The sequence below is a fragment of the Cavenderia fasciculata genome (assembly GCF_000203815.1).
Source record: "Cavenderia fasciculata unplaced genomic scaffold Scf_Dfasci-G-b-285a01.f1-5, whole genome shotgun sequence".
NCBI classification, from domain to species: domain Eukaryota; phylum Evosea; class Eumycetozoa; order Acytosteliales; family Cavenderiaceae; genus Cavenderia; species Cavenderia fasciculata.
The window spans coordinates 321802-335164 of NW_004457708.1; the positions used below are offsets into that span (position 1 = coordinate 321802).

Below are 13363 nucleotides of genomic sequence, written 5' to 3' on the forward strand. Positions count from 1 at the left end.
TGCAAGAAAATCATATGATCATGTTGAATAATGAATATATTTTTTTCCATGAAAATGTATTTATTTACCATTTGTCTTTTTCTGAATGATTGGAGTACAGAAGCAATGATTCTTTATTGATTACTTTAAAGGAATATTATGATCATCAAAAATTATTCATTATTGAAGTGTGTGAATAATATTATTTTTTATTATTCATTGGTTCTAGAAGAAGAGAATATAATATAATATCTAGCTTGTTTATAAAACAAAATAGAAAAAGGACGAATCAAATAAAAGCAACACTAGTTATAGCTTTTTGAACACAAATGAGGAGAGGATAGGATGTGGGGATTGGATGGATATGGATGGTTATAATTATTATTATTATTATGTGGCTAGTCATTAACAAGATTTCTAATGTCAGGAGTGATGTTTACTGGTTTGATGATTAACTTTGCAACTTGATGACAAAAGTCATTCCATTCAGTGGATTGATCTAAAAGATAAGTATCTTCAAGTGGATTCTTGGATGACACTAGGATTGAAAACGACATCATGGTAAAGAGTTTGGACAGCTTTTGTCTGAGATCATCGTAGCCGTTGGTGTTGGACAAATCAACCATTCTGACTTGTTTGTCTCCATCCAGTGAACAGTCAATCCATTTGGGTTGGTGGACAAGTGGTGGTGATGGTGTCTTTCTGGCCAATAATGAAAGTGAAGATAATGATGATGACGATGGTTCGCTTGCTTTACGTTTAATGATATGACCATTACCAATGATTGAAGTAGGTGTAGAGGTTGGTGTTGGATAAGATGTTATATCGATATATTTGTGGTAAATTTGTGAAGATGAAGATGAGGAAGATGAAAACTTATCGGTAGTGTTTGGATTGGAATCATTTTGATGAGAATAGATTTGTTGTTGGTTATATCCCTCGTTACTACCACTTGAATTATTTGAAGAATAATGAATTGGATTTTGGATGGGTCTAAGTTGAAGATAATCTGGTTGTGATGGAACTGTAGAACTAGAGTAGGAGGAGGAGGAGGAGGAGGGCGTAAGAGGTGGAGAAGGAGTTGCAAAACCTTGATAAAAATTTAATGGTGTAGGTGGAGGACATTCATTGTTGGTTGTGGTTAAAGGTTGACGGTCGCCACCACCAATCTTTGGGAATGATTCAAAAGATCCTCCTCGAATAGCTGGAGAAGAAGAGGACATGGGAGAGTGCATTGGAGGAGGTGGAGAAGAGGCAATAAATCTACTACCACCAGAGACACTACTAGTAGGGATATTTGGAACAGACTCACCCAAAGAAAATGGTCTCTTTTTACCTCTAAATCTAGATTGAGGTAATTGCAAGATTGGTGGTGGTGTTGATGAAATGAAAATATTTCCATTTAAAGAAGAAGAAGAAGAAGAAGAGGAGGAAGAAGAGGAAGAAGAAAGTGGTGGTGGTGGAATTGCTTGTGAAACATATAATGGTTTTTTGTTGTAAATTGGTTGTTGTTGCTGTAAATTGAATTCATTCATTTCTAATCTTCTTGGACCTAAGTAAAATAAATAATAATAAAAATATTAATATTTATAAATTAATAAATTATAATTTGATTTGTGTTTTACTTACTTTTTAAATCTCTTGGTGAATATTGACCAATATCATGATCATAGGTAGGAAGGTGTTTTGGTGAAAAGGTTAAAGGAGGAGATAAATCCTCTTCATCGACTAGATAAGAGATTGGTGGAGGAGGAGGAGGAGGTTGGTGGACAAATGGAGGACTTTGGTAGTACATACTTGCACCACTAGAAGCACCATACAACTTTGGAATACTGTTTGACGGTCTGTTTCTTGGACTATTGGTAGTTGGTGTTGAAGATGAAGAGGTGGTTGTCATACTACCACTATTACTTGCATTATGACAGGTCATTGAAGAAGGGGGTGGTTCAACATCCATAATATTTGAAAATGATTGTACTGGAGATTCGAGTAAATCTTCAAATTCATCCTCATACTGTGGGATGATACCGTTACTACTACCAAGAGAATTATTATTATTATTATTATTAATATTATTATTGATGATTGATGGTTGAAGAAGGAGATTACCAACATTTTCCATTGGATGAGTTTGAGGGGAAATATACTGTCTTGAGGGAAAGTAGGGAGGTACGAAATTGTTGCCCATGCTAGAGTAGGGAGGCAAGTAGTCGTCTTTGTTTTGTACAACGATTGTAATATTATCACCGTTTCTTTTGTAGGGGATTTCACATTTATCAAAGTTTTCGCAAATGTGGTCAATGTTGGTACCCAAACGTTCGTAATTGGAAGCGATCCAATCAGAGAGTGCGACATTTACCAATCGAATATGATTCAATGCAACCAGTCCATGAAGTGGTGAACTTGAATTGAGTGTTGGCGAATTGGTTGGCGATGATGATGATGGAGTGGTTTGGTTTGGTGAGTCGGTGGAAGTGGTCGATGTAGTAATGTCATCTTGATCAGCTCCATATCCAGTACCCAAATAATTATTTGTATTATTATTATTATTATTATTATTATTTGATGATTGTTGTTGTTGTTGTGGTTGTTCTTTCTTTAATGATGTTCCCCAATTGATATAATGGTTTTGTGAGAGACGGGTCTTTGACTTTTCACTGATTAGTAGTCTGTAACCCTCGTATTTCTTGGTGAGTCTATTGAATCTTCCTCGTAATGTTGACAAATTGACACGAAACAGTGACGCCAACGTTCTATCTGGAAAATAGATTGGTTCACTATTACTATTACAAAAATATTGGATCGATGTCATTTCCTTTGACTCTGCCAATTTAACATCAAATTCTTTAACATAATATTCTCTTCTTTGATTTAAATATTGTTGTTGTTGTTGTTGAAATTGGAATTGTTGTAGTTGTAATTGATCTTGTTGTTGTTGTTGTTTATGTAGTATTAATTGATTTTGATTATTATTATTATTATTATTATTACTATTATTATTATTTTGATTATTATTATTTTGATTTAAATTTGAAATAATTGTTGATGGATCCATCATTAATTTGATTGATTAGATATTTTAATGAATTAAAAATATTGGGAAAGTGATTGAATGAAATGATAATGGTTTGGAGATATGGAGTGAGATTGAATATAATGATTCAAACAATGATGATGATGATGGTGGTCACAGTACTTGAAGAATAGGTGTGGGAATAGTAAAATATACAGATAAGTCAAGCAATGAAAAAAGAATGACAAACAAATGTTGATGATGATGTTGTTGTTGTTGTTGTTATAGAGAAAATAAAAAAACAATTAACTAACTATGATTGCTGTGTGTCTGTTTGTTTGTTAATAATGTGGTGGTATGGTTGGTGGTTGTTCTTTTTCTTGTTCTTGTTGTTGGTTGTTGATGGTGAAAATAATTAATTATTGTTGTTTATAAAAAATTAATTTAAATTCAAGATATAAACAAACAACATTTCCAACAATAACTACTTTTATGATAATGTGGAGAATGATACCCAAGTTGGTACTATGTGTATGGTTTTACCGTATTAGTGTGGGTGGGGTGTGAACTGATGTATATCTATACCAGACAGAGAAAACCCTCCTCGTTCGTCAGTGTGGGAGGGGAGGGTGGGGGCTCAACAAACAAACAAAAAAAAATAAAGGAGCGAGAGGAGACAGGAGAGACCAATCATTGACTAGCCAGCCGCTGCATCAACTGTAAGCAGAGAGGGGAAAGTGAAAAGGGGAGGGAGCGAAATGAGGGAGAAGTTGTTGGAAAGCTTTAGAGAGAGACTGTCATGAAGGTGTGTGCTTTGGTTGGTTGTCACTAATGTTGTTTATTTTATTTTGTTTAGAGGAAAAATAAAATAAATAAAATAAGAAGAGAGAGAGAGAGAAGTACTTGGTTGAGTAGGTTGGTTGGTTGATTAGTTGGTTGGTTGGTTATTAGAATATTAAAATGATTAATGAATGATCATAAATAATGAATGATTAAAACAAAGCTTCATATGGAGATGAAGAATAAGAAGAAGAGGAGGAGGAGGAGGATGAATTCTTAAAGAATCTTTTCAATTTTTGAATACCTTTTGAAATACTAAATAATAAATAAAATAAAAAGTGTAAGTATTTAATATATTATTATGTTCGATTGTATTCATCTATATTTATATATATATTATATGTATATATATATATATATGTATTTACCTTTTTTTGATAGACTTTAGAATAAATAAAAGAATAGATGAAAATTGATTGGAATTTGATATTTGATTATTCTTGTTGCTGGAAAGATGACCAGAGACGTTGAAATTGCCACCGCTGCTGTTGTGGTAGTGGTGTTGTAGACTATTATTAATACTAGTATTATGACGATTGTGATCCAATAACATTGGTGATGACGAAAAAAAGGTTGATGACTTTCGAAGTTGGACAATTTCTGTCTCTCTCTTTTCAATGATAGTCTCTAGTTGACTGATTCGAAGTTTCATTCTTTCAGCTTGGCACTCGTGTTCGAGGTGGTATTGGATATTATCCTCAGAGTTTGCAAAGAACATGCATCCCAATTCCTTGTTGGGACAGAATCGATTGCAAAAGAACATTTGTGTACTAGACTCCCACAATTGGTTGTTGTTGTTGGCAAGTGGATGATCTTCTACATGTTCTCTAAATGGTGATGATAATGATGTCGATGATGATGATGATGATGATGTGGAAGTTGTAGAAGTGGTTGATGTTGAATGATCATCTGATAATGAAAATGGAGACTTGTTTGGTGATTTACTTGGAGAATTTAATCTTGATCCTGAAGAAGAATTTGATGACGATGATGAGGATGAAAAGGAAGAGGAGGAAGAATGAGAATGAGAATGTGATGAAGGAGATGAAGAAGAAGGTGAAAATGGTAAACTATCAATCGATTGATAGGATGGCGATGAAAAGGTTGGTGATTGACTTCCGGAAAACATAACGAATCCATCTTCATCAAATCTAGTGTTGGCTGGATTAAATTTACATTGTGCTTCGTGATTTAATTTGTTTCCCAATTTTATAATGGTACTACATCCTTGGTCATTCACACATAATTGTCCATCATTCTCTAATTTAGTTCCATATTTACAATAACATAATAATTGATCAGTATCATCTAAAAAAAGAAAAAGAAAAAGAAAAAGAAAAAAAGAAAAGAAAATGATATTAGAATTTAGTTGAACTATATATTAATATTGCTGTAGAATCTTGACCAACTTACAATCACTTTGGAAATTTTCTGATGGTGGAATAACAAATAATATTTGGCTGAAATCAATATTATCCATCTCGAATTATATATTATTTATGTTATTGTTGTTGTTTGTTGATTGGTTGCAAATTGAATAGAGAATAACAGATGTTCTGTTTAAAAGGGTTGCATTGTTGTTTGATTGGGTCGCAAATTGTTTTAAATAATTAAATAATAATAAAGTGAGTGTTGACTAAATATAAACGATTGAAGGAAGTATAGAGGTTGTGTGTGTGTGTGTTTGAACTCACACCACCACATTTATAGCTAGAGATGCGGCATTGCAATGCTATATCGATCACCCTTCAAGTAGCCGTACAATGAATGAGAGCTACCTCAATCTACACTGTCCTCTGATCAGCTGATGGATGATGTTCTGTGTGTGTCTCTATTTATAAGTGATCATGGTTTGAACTCCCATGTTTAACTTTTTTGGGTGTGTCTTCTAAAGTTTACTTTGAATTGATCATTGTTTCTTATGATCATCACACAGCGATTGTACCACAGAAGTTTGAAGAAAAAAATTCAAAAAACAAACAATTTATTTATTTTATTCCTTCTTTTGGTTTTGTCTCACGATTACTTCTTTTTGATGATAAATCCAACCGGTTGTTACAACCTTCTTTCCAAAATCATTTATTATTTGTTTATAATTATTTTCTTGTTTCAAATTTATTATAATTTTTTATTGTCAATTTTAAAAAGTTGGTAATTATTTGATAGTTATTTATTAATTATCATTTTTTATTAAATGGATGCTAACTTTTGATTTATGAAAGTAAAAAAAATGAATTATTTAATTTTGGAACATTTTGGAAAATTGGTGATAGGCTGTTCATACGGATATTTTTTCGGTTAAAATGCCTTTTCGTTTGTGAAAAGAGTCGTTTGGTCAAGTTCATTTTTGAAATTATTTACCATTGGACAACGATCGACTTATCATTGATAAGCATGTTAGGGTTGTTGTTATTAATAATACAACCCTAACCTAGGTAGCTCCTCAATTCCCTAGGAGAGTGTGGGTGCCTTGGCACCTGTGTACCAAAAAAATATTTGGTGACCATCGATCATTGAACCACTTTAATTTGAGGTTGGTTTCCAGAGATCGACGTTAAAGGATGAGTCTCCCGACAGTCTTAAAAGACGATCGAATTTTGATATTATTATTATATTTCACATTCATACCATTACAAATACACACATCTTATCTTATATCTTACAAAAGATAAATTAATTAATTGTAACACATACACATATTTATATTTATACACTTTATTTAAAAAAAAACAAAATAATGAAATTCTTAATAGTACTCTTACTAGCACTTATTGCTTATGTTTCTGCTGAACAATGCTCTGGTTACACAACTATCGCCAAATGTGTTGGTGAAGGTGATGTATGGTATGTATCAATCAAACAATCAACCAACAAATAATACAATAATTTATTAATTTCTTTAAAATTATTTTTTAATCTATAGTAATCACGATCAACCATGTACTGAATTATTGTATTGTAACAATAATGGAAATTCCGTCCAGAATGGTACTTGTGTCAAATATGCTGAATTGAATCAAGATTGTTCCAAGACTACTTGTAGTCCACTCTACTCTTGCGAGTCCAACAAATGGTATGTCATTTATTAAATGTTTCCATTATCAATATTATTTTTGACTACCACTTATTTTTTATTATTTTTTTTTCTATCTTTTAGTGTCGTTGCCAATAATGTTCAAAACAATGGAACTTGTCAATCTGATTACCAATGTATGGGTTCTATGACTTGTGTCAGCTCTGTTTGTACTTTGGGTACTAACAAATGCAAGGTCAACGTTGAATGTCCATTTGGAACATCTTGTGATGTAAGCTCTGGAAACTGTACCACCGACATTGCTGCCGGTCAATCCATTCCAGTCAAGGCCGACCAAAAGTGTGCTCTCGGATCTGCCCAAAACACCGACGGTAAGTGTGTTGCCTTGTACAGTTTGGCTGCCAATGCTGCCTGTAACGACGACAGTCTCTGTGACGACCAATTGATTTGCTCTGCCGGTGTATGCGCCGCCATCCCAGCTGCTACTCCATCGACCACCAACTGCTCTGCCACAGCCTGCACATCTTATGAAGTATGTATCTGTAAAGGCGGTGACACCAATGCCACCAGTGGAACCTGTTATACCAAGGATTTGACCGGATCTGCCATGGAGACCCGTAAGAACAGTCACATGGATTACCTCAACTGTGTCAACACCAACAAGTGTGTCTTGGAAAACAATCTCCAAGCACCCGCCTACTCTAGCTGTGCCGACGACAAGTGTGCCACTGAATGGTGCAAGTTCCAATCCGACAATGTCTTCAAGGCTGTCTACAACCCAATTCCAGAGTCATGTCAAAGAAACGATCCAATCTGTGCCAACAATTCATCCAACATGGTCTCTGCTTCATTCTCTTTGATCGTCATCCTTTCAATCATTGTAGCTTCAATCTTTTAAAAGGTCCAAAAGTCAATTCAATCCAATTCATTAAAGTGTAAAAATATATATAAAAATAAATAATTAAATAAATCAAACAATCTTTCCAAAAATGGTCGATACTGAATATTGCTCTTCAAAAAAAAATTCTAAAACATAAACTAGTTCAATGACTTTTACTTTGATGATTCATTAGGTCGGTTGTATTATATTATATTATATTTAGCCCCTATCCTCACATTACATTATTTATATACACAGGCAACGCAGATATAATATTAACAATAACATACATATATAGAGAGAGAGAATGAGTAATCAACTTGATAATTTAGAATTTCATAACAATAGAACATTCTTTGATGGAGTGACTGGTAATATCAATGGAGGTACACAACAGTTTTGGAATGATATACAAGGCCAAGGTGAAGGCGTATTCAATAAGTTAAAGACTACTGTTGGTATAGGTGGTCCTCAAAAAGATCCTACATTCTATGAAGAAGTACAACAACAATCAAGTTTTACATATGTTCAGGTATGCTAATAATAGAATGATATCTGAAGGTATTAAAAGATGTACTTTATGCTTATTACTAACAACAAATCTATTTGAACAAAATAAACAGAGATTAACAGTATTTTTAGTATTAATGGCAATTGGTGTTGGATTTATAATTATGGTATGTTTAGTTTGTGACTTTCTTTGTCTCACATATTGCATTATGAATACTAATATAGTTTCTATTATTATTATAATAGTCAACATTCTTTATATTTGCACCAAAGACATTTGCAAAGTTTTATACAATTGGTAGTTTATGTGTTATCATTGGATTGGTATTTTTGGTTGGTCTAAAGAAACAATATCAAAATATTATATCGTCAAAGGAAAGACTATACTCTACACTTATTTATCTATCTTCTATATTTGGAACTTTATATTGTGCTTTGGGTGTATGTAATACATATAGATGAGAGAAGAGAGCATGTAAACTAACCAAATTCATTAATATTTTATAATTTAGTTAAAATCAACTATATTGACAATGTTTTTGGTTATTTGTCAATTCATTTCAGTGGTTTGGTACTCTTTATCTTATATTCCATTTGGACAAGCTATGTTATCAAGTATAACAACAAAATTATTTGGTTTATGTATGAAATAATTAATATAGCACGGAGAAGATATAATGTAATACAACCAAAATAATAATAATAATAATATATAAATCGATAAATGTTTATCTTTCCATTTTTTTTTTTGATTCTTTTTATTTTTTAAAAAAGAATTAATAAATTATGGAAATGATGATGTTGTAAATAATAGATAATAACCAATAATAATGAAATATAGATAGATAGATATATTTATGTATACAATTATTTATTTTTATTTATTAAAACTTTTTGATTCTAAAGGATGTGGATTGAAAGATCAAAGATCAATTAAATTTAAATTTAATTGATTTTAATTTACTTTTTCAAAGATGAAGAAGAAGGTTTGTTGTTGGATTTACTATCATTATCTAATAATTCAAAATAGATATTATTGCACCAAAGATTACTAGATTTACACTCTGGGATGAGAGATGGCCATTGAACAATCATCCAATTGGCAACATATTGTAGAATCTTTCCAGATAATGATAAGTGTTGAACTCTGGCTATACTTTCTATATAGACTATTTTACAAGCATGGATTCGTAAAAATCTAAAAAGAACGGCTGCAATGACAATTGGAACACATGTACCTGGACCATTACAAATAACAATATCTGGTTTATCCCTGAATACAAGTAATAAACAATAAAAAAATGCATAAATCTAAAAAAAATTAAATCAAATTAGTATAATATATTTATAGTTTCATCAATTTTTTCTTACAGTTGTAAATATACTAAAGAAATAAGATTGACCAACATTTCTACTTCTTGGTATTTGATGAACCGAGTAGGATGAAGCAGCTGAGGTTTGTTCAAATTCGACAATCTTGTCATATGATCGTTTGTCTGAATCTGCCAATACATAGGATAGTCGATTATAATCCCCGTGGATGTGTTTGAGGAGATAAAACATCTCTGCTGTGTGTCCACCTGATCCCAATACAACCATTGTCTTGTTTGATTTAGGTCTTGTTGTTGGTCTATCATCATCATCCTTTTTATTTGAATGATGTCTTGTAAATGATACTTCTTGTTGGAAACGTTTACCAAAATCAGCCAAACTCTTTACAACCACATGTTCGTCGAGTTCTTGTCGATTGGTTAAATAACCCTTGAGATCTTGTTTGATGACAGTTTGTAGAGTGGAGGGATCACATGGCAGTAGATAGTTGTAGGGGGAGGTACTGAGACGCTCAGCCAACTCGACTTGATGATTGTGCATCAATCTGCTGTTTGTGACACACACGATTGGTTTGTGGAATTGTAGTGCCTCTAGAATCGAACCAGAGCCACCGTGGCTAATAATAAGAGCACTGTTTTGCATGTCTTCTGCCAACGATCGTTTGAATCGGTAATAGTACGACACTATCTTGCCAGCTGATGCACTGTCATTCTCGTCCACCGGTGCACCAGTCTCTTGATCGAGTAGTGTCGAGTTGATTGGCAAGTATTTGCAGTTACCAACCTGCATCAACAAACCTCCATACCCAAATCCTTTGAGTACCTGTTGAAACTCTTGACTGTCAACCTCTTCAATCAACTCATCAAACATAGTTGTTCCCACTGTCACAAATACATATTTCTTCTCTCCAAATAATGTTTGATTTGTTTGATATCATCTCTCTCTCTCTCTCTATCTCTTCTCTCTATCTATCTCTTTTATCTATCTATCTATTCTGAAATGAGTTGTGTGAATGAATGGGGAAGATACATAATCAGCTTCAAGTAATTTTTAATTTAAATTTTAATTTGGGGAGTCACCTCCAACTTCAAAAAAAAAAAAAGCAATTATACAGTTTGTTTGTTTGTTTATATTAATAAATAATGAATATACAAATAATTTATTAGGAACGTTCATTCCTCATTATATTTATATCATAATCATCATTGATATCTTCAGATACATTGATACCAATGATACCATTATGTTTGGAAAAGATGGATTGTGTGAGGTCGTCAGACGACACAGCCTTTTTAATATCACCTTTGGTTGGACTCTTGCAATACTTGAACACAAGAATCGAGCAGACACAAATGATGGCTAAAATAATAGAGTTGAAAAAGAATTGTGCACCTGGGATATAGGTAGGTGCACTGTCGCTTGTAAAGTAGGCCATCAGATTCTGACTTGTCAACGATCCAAGAAACGATGCAAGAGATGACAGTGATCCAGAACTTGCCAAGACACTACCTTGAATCTCTGGAGGCGACCCCTTTGACAAAAGAGATGGTATTGTAAAAAGAAGGATGGCTGAGAAACTACCAAGCAGTGCAACTGCACAATACATATATTGGTTGATTGCAAATCCATAAAGTATATGGAATACTGCTGCATATCCCAATGTAAATGATATTATCTTTCTTTCAGCTAAACAAAAAAGAAACAAAAAAAAAAAGAGGTAAGTAACAGGTCGATCAAAAAATTAATATATACTAATTTAATCTTACAAATTCTTTTAGTTGCAAATGGAACAACAATTACATTCCAAAAAACAAAGGCTACACCAAGGAAAACCATATAAGTACTAAATGTTTGTGCTGACCAGTTGTATCGAATACGAGTGTACATGAAAGATGTACTAATGGTATCTTGTGATGTAAAAGTGTAGGAGGCATAGATGAGAGCGACAAAACATAGATATCTCGAGTTGGATAAAAGCTTCCAACATGCTTTGAATGGGTTGAGTGTACGTTTAACCTTGGGTGCAGTGATGGGTGCTCTGTGAATCGATTCTGGTAGTGTAATATTCAAAGCCAAACAAATACCAAGGATACCAAGTACAGCATAGACATTGTAATATAGGTTGCCGAGCGAGCTTAGAAAGATACTGGCAGCTGGGCCAAGCAATACTCCTAAACCAGCACATCCACCCGAAAAGCCATATGCTTTTGTTCTCTCCAACGGTGTTGTAACATCTGCCAAATAGGACATTGAATTTGATTGTATCGATTGTGCAAAACCACCAATTGCATGACCAACATAGAAATAGATTAAATTATTTGTTTTTAAAGTTGCCAAATATCCAAATGCATCAATAACTAAATAGGAAATATTAGTATGTTTGTAAAATATAAATAATTCTAATTATTTCTTTTCTATTTGTTTCCTTACAATAACAAAAAGTAGATATAAAAAAGGTTTTCTTTCTACCATATTTATCAGAGAAAGCACCCATTACTGGACCGACGAGGAAAAAGACCAAATAGGGAAGAGCATCGGCCACTGATTTTAATCGAGTTGCAGCTGCATTGTTATCTTTATCACTTCTATCTGGATACTTTGCAAATACATAGGTGATGAATAGTTGTGGTACCAAAAGGCCATACAACAAGATATAGACAACATAGAATATCATTAGACAATAGAGATTAATCTTGTCTCGTGTCATGAATTCCCAAAATGTCTTTTCTGGCTTGATTGTGACCACCGATGATTGTTCCGATGCTGGTGATTGTAATGGTTGTTGTTCAATTAAAGAGGCTGAAGAGTCAGAAGATGATGATGGAGAGTCTGCAATACCCATCAATCTGGCAAACGATGATGTCAACAATGGAGTGGAAATGGTTGATCTCGATGATACACTATCATATTCTTGATCATCATCATCGTCATCTGACGATTCATCTAAATGATAATCTCCTCCAATTGCTGCATTTTGATCAACATAATACTCTAAATTTTCTCCCCATGAAACATTCCTTGGTATTCCATTTGATTCCATTACACTAAAAATATTATTATTATTATTACTATTTTTTTTTATTCTAATTATTATTTTTTTTTTTTAGATATGATTCTATAACTATTATTATTATTGGTTGAATTAAAAAAATAACGGACAAAAATTATTATATATACAAAAAAAGTACTATTGAATTATGTGATGAGATAGATTAGATAATGATGATTGGTGATGATTAAAATTTACAAAATCGTTGGAGGTTGATCAACGGTAAAATATAAAAGGATGGTTCAAATGATTTATTGTCTTATAAAACAATCGGACATACAAATCAACTTGTGTAAAGGGTGTTCTGTCTGAGTGGTTGAGGGTTACTAAAGAGACACTGTGGGTGTTTAAGGGTGATTCCAAGTTATGTTTTAAACACACTAGTCGCTCTTAAAATAACAAATGGGTGGGTGATACTAATACAATAAAAATTTTAATGATACAATTTTATCTCTATTCTCCTTTGCGAATGAATGAATGAATGAATATTACAACTATGAAGAGACTACAGATGAGATGTGCATTGAATGCACATCTGTCCCTAACCCAACGGGAATTGAAAAAAAATCTTCTACCTTAAATATGCATGATGCATGCTATGACCAGTAAAACAAGGACAAGAAGGAAATTTGATTTATTTTTGCTGTTGTTGACTTTTGTCCCAGAGATATTCAAAGCAACCGAATGTCCCGTATTACTTGTTTTTCGACTTTTCGTGTTTCGAAT

At 32.9% G+C, this 13363-nt stretch overlaps 6 protein-coding genes across 6 annotated transcripts; 2 read left to right on the forward strand and 4 right to left on the reverse strand.

Annotated features, from left to right (window-relative positions):
* Positions 1 to 377: 377 nt before the first annotated feature.
* On the reverse strand, positions 378 to 3034 carry DFA_03813 (Putative nuclease; the record flags this gene model as incomplete). Its single annotated transcript, XM_004366166.1, has 3 exons — positions 378 to 1531; positions 1609 to 1707; positions 1777 to 3034. The coding sequence occupies 3 exons, from the start codon at positions 3032 to 3034 to the stop codon at positions 378 to 380; spliced, it is 2511 nt and encodes an 836-aa protein (XP_004366223.1).
* Positions 3035 to 3984: 950 nt separating this feature from the next.
* DFA_03814 (uncharacterized protein) lies at positions 3985 to 6478 on the reverse strand (the record flags this gene model as incomplete). The annotated part of the gene is made up of 5 exons (XM_004366167.1): positions 3985 to 4087; positions 4201 to 5140; positions 5246 to 5292; positions 5621 to 5661; positions 6461 to 6478. 5 exons carry the CDS (start codon positions 6476 to 6478, stop codon positions 3985 to 3987), a joined length of 1149 nt encoding a protein of 382 aa, XP_004366224.1.
* A 91-nt stretch (positions 6479 to 6569) lies between these two features.
* On the forward strand, positions 6570 to 7764 carry DFA_03815 (uncharacterized protein; the record flags this gene model as incomplete). Its single annotated transcript, XM_004366168.1, has 3 exons — positions 6570 to 6676; positions 6756 to 6905; positions 6990 to 7764. The coding sequence occupies 3 exons, from the start codon at positions 6570 to 6572 to the stop codon at positions 7762 to 7764; spliced, it is 1032 nt and encodes a 343-aa protein (XP_004366225.1).
* A 289-nt stretch (positions 7765 to 8053) lies between these two features.
* On the forward strand, positions 8054 to 8953 carry DFA_03816 (uncharacterized protein; the record flags this gene model as incomplete). The annotated part of the gene is made up of 5 exons (XM_004366169.1): positions 8054 to 8278; positions 8370 to 8423; positions 8503 to 8697; positions 8769 to 8898; positions 8919 to 8953. 5 exons carry the CDS (start codon positions 8054 to 8056, stop codon positions 8951 to 8953), a joined length of 639 nt encoding a protein of 212 aa, XP_004366226.1.
* Positions 8954 to 9216: 263 nt separating this feature from the next.
* On the reverse strand, positions 9217 to 10458 carry ugt1 (putative glycosyltransferase; the record flags this gene model as incomplete). The annotated part of the gene is made up of 3 exons (XM_004366170.1): positions 9217 to 9269; positions 9318 to 9567; positions 9628 to 10458. 3 exons carry the CDS (start codon positions 10456 to 10458, stop codon positions 9217 to 9219), a joined length of 1134 nt encoding a protein of 377 aa, XP_004366227.1.
* Positions 10459 to 10750: 292 nt separating this feature from the next.
* DFA_03818 (putative transport transmembrane protein) lies at positions 10751 to 12628 on the reverse strand (the record flags this gene model as incomplete). The annotated part of the gene is made up of 3 exons (XM_004366171.1): positions 10751 to 10912; positions 11341 to 11945; positions 12019 to 12628. 3 exons carry the CDS (start codon positions 12626 to 12628, stop codon positions 10751 to 10753), a joined length of 1377 nt encoding a protein of 458 aa, XP_004366228.1.
* Between the last annotated feature and the right edge of the window lie 735 nt (positions 12629 to 13363).